Source organism: Entelurus aequoreus, linkage group LG08 (assembly GCF_033978785.1).
Source record: "Entelurus aequoreus isolate RoL-2023_Sb linkage group LG08, RoL_Eaeq_v1.1, whole genome shotgun sequence".
Classification (NCBI taxonomy): domain Eukaryota; kingdom Metazoa; phylum Chordata; class Actinopteri; order Syngnathiformes; family Syngnathidae; genus Entelurus; species Entelurus aequoreus.
The window spans coordinates 44,591,723-44,599,967 of NC_084738.1; the positions used below are offsets into that span (position 1 = coordinate 44,591,723).

General features: G+C 41.8%; 1 protein-coding gene across 1 annotated transcript in view; it reads right to left on the reverse strand.

The window, feature by feature from the left end:
- ripor2 (RHO family interacting cell polarization regulator 2) overlaps nt 1-7,472 on the reverse strand; it is a 98,851-nt gene extending 91,379 nt beyond the window's left edge. The window contains exon 1 of the mRNA XM_062056575.1: nt 7,432-7,472. Coding sequence (XP_061912559.1) covers nt 7,432-7,456 — 25 coding nt within the window. The 5' untranslated portion in view covers nt 7,457-7,472. The remainder of the gene's footprint in view (nt 1-7,431) is intronic.
- Nucleotides 7,473-8,245: the final 773 nt, after the last annotated feature.

Genomic DNA, 8,245 nt, shown 5'->3' on the forward strand with positions numbered 1-8,245 from the left:
TAAACATGCTTCACTGATTCGAGTACTTGGCGAGCGCCCTTTTGTCCTACTTATTTTGGCGGTCCTTGAACTCACCGTATAGTTGGTTTACATGTATAACTTTCTCCGACTTTCTAGGACGTGCTTTATGCCACTTTTTCTGTCTCATTTTTGTCCACCACACTTTTAACGTTGTGCGTGAATGCACAAAGGTGAGTTTTGTTGATGTTATTGACTTGTGTGGAGTGCTAATCAGACATATTTGGTCACTGCATGACTGCAAGCTAATCGATGCTAACATGCTATTTAGGCTAGCGATATGTACATATTGCATCATTATGCCTCATTTGTAGGTATATTTGAGGTCATTTAGTTTCCTTTAAGTCCTCTTAATTACATTTATATCTCATGACACATGTAATATGGCTTTTAATTTTTGCGGCTCCAGACAGATTTGTTTTTGTATTTTTGCTCCAATATGGCTCTTTCAACATTTTGGGTTGCCGACCCCTGCCCTAGGGTTCGATTGAACCCAGGTTAAGAACCACTGAACTAAGCTTTTAGTTTTGGTTATGAAAATCGACAATGAAAATACAATGGATTGGACCAACAATCACAATATTTATTACTAGGACTTAACATGACGTTAGTTTATTTGCACAACCAGATCTTTGTAGTAATTTATATTTAGGCATTAAACCACAAAAGAACACAAATTAATGCGATCTCTTGTCATTTCTGTATGTTTAGTTCTGCTCTCAAACACTGCTAATTTAGTCGAGAATAAACTTGATTGCATCACAGAAAGTTTCTCAAACAAATCAAATGTTCAAACATTTTACAAAGTGATCACTGCAGACACGAGCATGGTCCGATTGTATTCCATGTGATGATGAAAGTAGTATTTTAAAGAGCCATTTAAACGTACTTCCCTAACTTTATTACCTTTATTAACCACTTATTTCGGGACTCTATGGAAGTAATTTTTGATCTCTCTATTTGAACGACTGGAACACCCAAGAACAGAACAGCAATACGGCATTTTCTGCTGAAACCCTGCACTCACTTTCACTGGTTTTTAATACTACGCTCAAGCTGCTTGACCATCATGTGAATTCAGCCGCAAAAAACAACAACGGCTGTAACGTCATATGCAACCCATCAATATGGAAATGTAATTGTCTCCCTAAGTGTGCCTCCCTTTTAAAGAAATCTTTAATGTGAGTACAATAGCCACGCAAACACTGGGACACAGCTGTATTAAATATCAGTCGATCGCCGATCAGTTAAAAAAGGTAAAAACTGCCCCCTGAGCCAATCTCATCAACTCATATATTACAATATTTTCAGTTGGTCAAAGTCCTTTTTGTATGTTTTCTTCTTCTCTAAAATATGTTTCAGATTTTCTATTTTCTTGTATATATTCTTTATTTCTTATATAACTGTTAAGATTTTTTTTTAAAAGAAAGAAATATGGGTGCAATAAGCGTTACACTAATTGAGATGTTAATTTGCATCTTAAAAACTCTGCCTCTCAAAACGGCTTGTTTCCAGAAGGAGCCAAAAAGTGACTTGGAAAAATGCTTTCTCAGAGCATTCAATCGGTCGCAACTGGACGGTTTGGTTTGTCTTAGAAGACATTTCGCCTTTCATCAGTTCGTGCTCACAGACCTAAGTCTCACTAGTCAGATGTAGTCTGATACAATGACCTGAATGAGAACACCCATAGACACTGAGAGATATGTCTTTACAGCAAAATCAATGCAGAATTTGGACCAAAGAAGCATCATTACCAAAGAAGCATCATTACATGTTATACAGACCAAAAGGAAGTGTTTTAAAAATAGGCAAAAAACATAATATGACCCCTTTCAAAATGCGCAAGTGTCTTAATGCAGACACAGGTTATTTTCAAAGTGTGTTCTCAGTGCTGTTTCCGGACTCACATCCTATTTGTCAAACGGAAATAGAAAGTAGGCCTGCAGTCAATTCATTATCACTTTTCCTTAAGACTTTATCTCCCCGCTTTGCTCCAAGGACAAACTCATTTTCACCCAGGCCAGTCCCCAAAGAACGCACGCACAATTCTCATGGACACGTTCCACAATGTTCTTCCAGCAGGAAGTACATGACGGTGACTAAAGATTCTTGCAGCAACATTAAAAGCAGAATAACTTTCCCATCACAAAAAGGGGAAATTGCACAAAGAGACAAAATGGTGCAGTCTGACTGATCTCAAGCCAAAACAGGTTTAACTTGAAGCACACACAGGAAGCAAAGTGCGACACAACCCAATGTAGCAATGCCATGCAGCGACATCCCACTCTCATCTGTTTTTTAACATGATTAGCACAATTGCAATACAGTCGTTAACAAATGTGTTCTGTTCGCCATTTTCTTCAAACAGGGCAAGAAAAGGAGGTGGGAGTATTGGGGAGGCGGGGCCTCACGTTTGTCCTGCTGCATGTCAATGACAGGGTGTATTGTTGTCATCCACGGGGTAGCCACGTGGCCCTCCTCCTCTCTCCATTAGCAGCGCCACGGAAAAGGCGGAAGCATGCTGATGGGATGCACAGCAAAAAATAACCGCTCAAAGTGCTCGCTACTGGTCGGCCGTTGCAAAGAGAAAAGCAAGCTCAAACAATGGAGCGTTACTTTTTTGGCACGTGAATGAAGCCAGATGACACCCAGAGGAGGAACATGGTGGTCTGACGCCATGTTTAGTCCCACTGAGGCCCCTATATAGCAGTTAGCAAAATTGACTGTATGCAATATTTGTGGGGCCCTTTATGGGTTGTCCTTCAAATAGTCAGGAAGACATGGCAGCCATGTTTTTTAACCGACCTTGTTCCGATTTTACACACACGCGTTTGTCAATCCCCTAAAGGTGTGTACCATCCATCTTCTTCCGCTTATCCGAGGTCGGGTCGCGGGGGCAGCAGCCTAAGCAGGGAAACCCAGACTTCCCTCTCCCCAGCCACTTCGTCCAGCTCTTCCCGGGGGATCCCGAGGCGTTCCCAGGCCAGCCGGGAGACATAGTCTTCCCAACGTGTCCTGGGTCTTCCCCGTGGCCTCCTACCGGTCGGACGTGCCCTAAACACCTCCCTAGGGAGGCGTTCGGGTGGCATCCTGACCAGATGCCCGAACCACCACATCTGGCTCCTCTCGATGTGGAGGAGCAGCGGCTTTACTTTGAGCTCCCCCCGGATGGCAGAGCTTCTCACCCTATCTCTAAGGGAGAGCCCCGCCACCCGGCGGAGGAAACTCATTTCGGCCGCTTGTACCCGTGATCTTGTCCTTTCGGTCATAACCCAAAGCTCATGACCATAGGTGAGGATGGGAACGTAGATCGACCGGTAAATTGAGAGCTTTGCCTTCCGGCTCAGCTCCTTCTTCACCACAACGGATCGATACAGAGTCCGCATTACTGAAGACGCCGCACCGATCCGCCTGTCGATCTCACGATCCACTCTTCCCTCACTCGTGAACAAGACTCCGAGGTACTTGAACTCCTCCACTTGGAGCAGGGTCTCCTCCGCAACCCGTATATGGCACTCCACCCTTTTCCGGACGAGAACCATGGACTCGGACTTGGAGGTGCTGATTCTCATCCCAGTCGCTTCACACTCAGCTGCGAACCAATCCAGCGAGAGCTGAAGATCCTGGCCAGATGAAGCCATCAGGACCACATCATCTGCAAAAAGCAGAGACCTAATCCTGCAGCCACCAAACCAGATCCCCTCAACGCCTAGACTGCGCCTAGAAATTCTGTCCATAAAAGTTATGAACTGAATCGGTGACAAACGGCAGCCTTGGCGGAGTCCAACCCTCACTGGAAACGTGTCCGACTTACTGCCGGCAATGCGGACCAAACTCTGGCACTGATCATACAGGGAGCGGACCGCCACAATCAGACAGTCCGATACCCCATACTCTCTGAGCACTCCCCACAGGACTTCCCAAGGGACACGGTCGAATGCCTTCTCCAAGTCCACAAAACACATGTAGATTGGTTGGGCAAACTCCCATGCACCCTCAAGGACCCTGCCGAGAGTATAGAGCTGGTCCACAGTTCCACGACCAGGACGAAAACCACACTGTTCCTCCTGAATCCGAGGTTCAACTATCCGGCGTAGCCTCCTCTCCAGCACACCTGAATAGACCTTACCGGGAAGGCTGAGGAGTGTGATCCCCCGATAGTTGGAACACACCCTCCGGTTCCCCTTCTTAAAGAGAGGAACCATCACCCCGGTCTGCCAATCCAGAGGTACCGCCCCCGATGTCCACGCGATGCTGCAGAGTCTTGTCAACCAAGACAGCCCCACAGCATCCAGAGCCTTAAGGAACTCCGGGCGGATCTCATCCACCCCCGGGGCCTTGCCACCGAGGAGCTTTTTAACTACCTCAGCAACCTCAGCCCCAGAAATAGGAGAGCCCACCACAGATTCCCCAGGCACTGCTTCCTCATAGGAAGACGTGTTGGTGGGATTGAGGAGGTCTTCGAAGTATTCCCTCCACCGATCCACAACATCCGCAGTCGAGGTCAGCAGAACACCATCCAGGTGTGTACCAAATTTTGTAATTAAGCCTAACACCATAAAGTTACAGTAGGTGTTTTTGTAGTGTTACTCTTACGTCAGAGCTGCTGATAGCCGAAGAGGATAAGATTTGGTTGCTTCAACAAAGCTGCAGGTGGCCATTCATCCTTCTGTTTTCTACTACTTGTCCCTTTTGGGGTCGCGGGGGGTGCTGGAGCCTATCTCATCTGCATTCGGGCGGTAGGCGGGGTACACCCTGGACAAGTCGCCACCTCATCACAGGTCCAACACAGATAGACAACTTTCACACATATCAAAACAACACTAAATTAAAGTGCATTTTTTGTACAGAACGCCACTACAATAGTTTTAAACAAATAAAGTGCACTTTTGTGCATGATGTCACACAAGATATTTCAATAACTGTCAAATAAAAATGAGCTGCATAATAGGAAATCAAATAGTGTATTTCCTTCGCAATGTGGTAGGTTCCTACGGACGTTATCTCCTTCTGTTGTTGACTATTAGTTTCATACGGTGTTGATCTGGAAATGGTTGCCTCGGCATTTTGTTGGTGTGGCACTGAACGGAGATGTTGACATGCAGAGTTTCAAACACTCTTCATTCTCTAGCGGGTGACTTTTCAAATTATGCTACAAATTAGCAGTAATTCTACTTTTTGTAGCAACACTTTTGCCCCACACTTGACAAATTACGGTTGTCTGTTCCACATATTCCCACTTGAAGCCAAACCACCGCCAGACTATGGACCGGTGCTGTTTTTCTTGGGAATTAATTCTTCCTTCATTTGTTACCAGATTCGCACCTTTTTCTCTCGTATTACCACTCGCACCACAGCTAACGTTACCCATGACGCTACCTCTCTGCTCCGCGAGGGCGTATACGTATGTGACGTATGTAAGAAGGTGCGCTTGTTTTAAGTCTCTGTGAGAAGGAGAGACTAGAAAGAGTGAGAAACGCCTGTAGTGTAATGCCCGCCGCTAAAAGCAACTGCGTGAGAACGTATACTCGAATATCACGATAGTAATTTTCTATATCGCACAGAGACAAACCCGCGATATATCGCCCAGCCCTAGTTAAAAGTCAATTAACAAAAAACAAACAAACAAGGCGGCATTGCTGAGGCAGAGTGTCAAGCTGAAAGGAACAAACGTTTACATTAAGAGCATCTGACAAACGCCGATATCGCCAGGAAAACAGTAAAGATGACATCCCCTGTACTACACAACTCACACAGATTTGATGCAGCTTGAAGCATTATTAGTAGGGCTGCAAATATTTGGGCACTACACAATTCTAGGGGGTTACAATTCAATTCAGAATCGATTCTTGATTCAAAATCAATGCTTTTTAATAACATTGGGTGCCAGTTCTATGACTAACTACATTCCTCCATAAAATAGATACACAGCTGTGATAAATTTCTATATTACGTAAAAGAAAACTGGTTGTTAAATAAAATTATACCCAAACATTTACTAAAGTCAATAACAAATAAGGCAACAAAAGAAGTGTCACACGCTTCTCTTTTCTAAAATAAATATGTACAGCAGATACAGTATGGTGCTTCAACATCAACAATGTGATTTGCCTGAGAGGCTGGACAGGATAAATTAAAAAAATATAATAATAATATATATATATATATATATATATATATATATATATATATATATATATATATATATATATATATAATATATATATATAATATATATATATATATATATATATATATATATATATATATATATATATTCCATGAATTAAGTAACATATTTCATATTCACTTATCATCACCAATAAGTTATTGCTTATAATACTTATACATTTGGCAATTCAGTAAAAACTTTAACTTCATTATTTGCATATTTATCCTGAATGTTTTTGATTTACTTGTTCTTATTTAATGTCACTACTTATTCATTATCAACAATGTTGCTTTTATGACAGTTTATCTTATTCTTATCCTTAGTTTTACATTTGTACTCCTATTTGTTTAGCTGTAAGCCTTTAACCTATTGTTTTTTCAACTCCTCTTTGCTTATCGACAATTTTTTTCTAACACTTTCCTTACATGAATAAGTTAAGAAAAAATTTGGTGTTAATGATTGATCAGTGATAGATATGAAGAAGGGGTAGAATTAAAAACATTCTGCTTCTTCCTACTTCTTTTCAGACATGTTGAATTGTACAAACGTATCAATGCAATTTTCCTTAATCTAACTCATTAAACATGTCAGAAAAATAAACCATACCATACCATAATTTTGTTCATCTCACGTTTGCGCTGTATATTAAAAAAAAAAATCCATTGCACCGCCATTGGCCGCCTTTTTTAGTCACTGTTCATGCTGTCATTGGGCAGTCTACATGTCAATCATTAGAAAGGGCATGATTCCACTCTCCATTTAGACATAAAAACAAAGAGTTGTTTGCTAATGTTAAAATAAACCTATATGTCTCAAGTAATCACTAAAGAAAACATGGCGGATGAAAAACAAACAAGCCCAAAACTTCTCACTTGCCAAAGTCTAGCCAACTTTTTTTGCTGCCTCTAAAGCCTTTCCTGAGCTCTTTCTTCAGCAATAGCAGTGACCCGATGAGATGATTGTGAAGGGTTGCCTAGTTACCCCTAGCAACAGTAATCAGGGCATTGCATGGTAAATCCGATTTGCCACGCCACTCTATTTGCTCGTTTGCGATACATGTGTGTGTGTGTGTGTGTGTGTGTGGATGGGGGACTAGTATAATGTCCCCCATGCGAACCAGCTAGGAGCTGCTTTGTAATGAATTAGATTATATTAGAAAATAAAACAAGTAATACAAAGTTAGAAGAAAGCATTAGTGGTCATTACTGATAGGCATAAACAGGTCAAATACAAATACATACTGTTGCAGTAGCCGTATCTTTTCATCCATATATGGTTGTACGTCTTGACCCTGCGCTCCATGATGCCGAAGAGCAAAGCCGACAGACTCTCTCCTCACAACAATTTTTCATCCTTTTCCCCCCTTCCCTGTCACTTGTAGTTGCTATTGTCTTTTTTTCCCCTTCCCTACACAATTGCCTGTCTGTCCAGAGGGCATAGAGGGCAGAGGAGGACATGAGACAATGGCGACTGGCACAGTGGCGGCCTCCCACTTCCTCCCTCTACACCTGGATTACTTATTGTGGTCAAATGCATTAAAGAAATAAATAAAAATGCTCATACATTTCACGTCATATTGTCATTGGATTATACACGCAACTTATTGGCTTATTTTAAGTGTTTTATCATCACAAAACTGGTAGGAAAAAGAGATGGAGTTAAATATAGGACAGAGACATGTACCTGTGTGTGAGCAGACGCAACATTGGCTTTGACTTTGTGGCTTATTTGCAATATTTGTGTTTATTTCTGCTATCAAATATGGCAGTTATCATTAATAACAGGTGGGAGGAGTGATGGCATTAACAGTAGGACAAAAACATGTACCATTGCATGAGCAGGTGTAATATGGGCTTTGAGTTTGTGACTTATTTAAAATATTTATTTAAAATAGTTTATTTTTGCTACCATATATGACAGTTAACTTGTGAGAGGAGTGATGGCATTAACTATACAACAGCTACATGAAAACCGTGCTTGAGCAAAAGTATAATTGGTTTTGGCTTTTTGGCTTATTTGAAGTTTTTATTTCTGCTAATAAATGTGATGGTTATA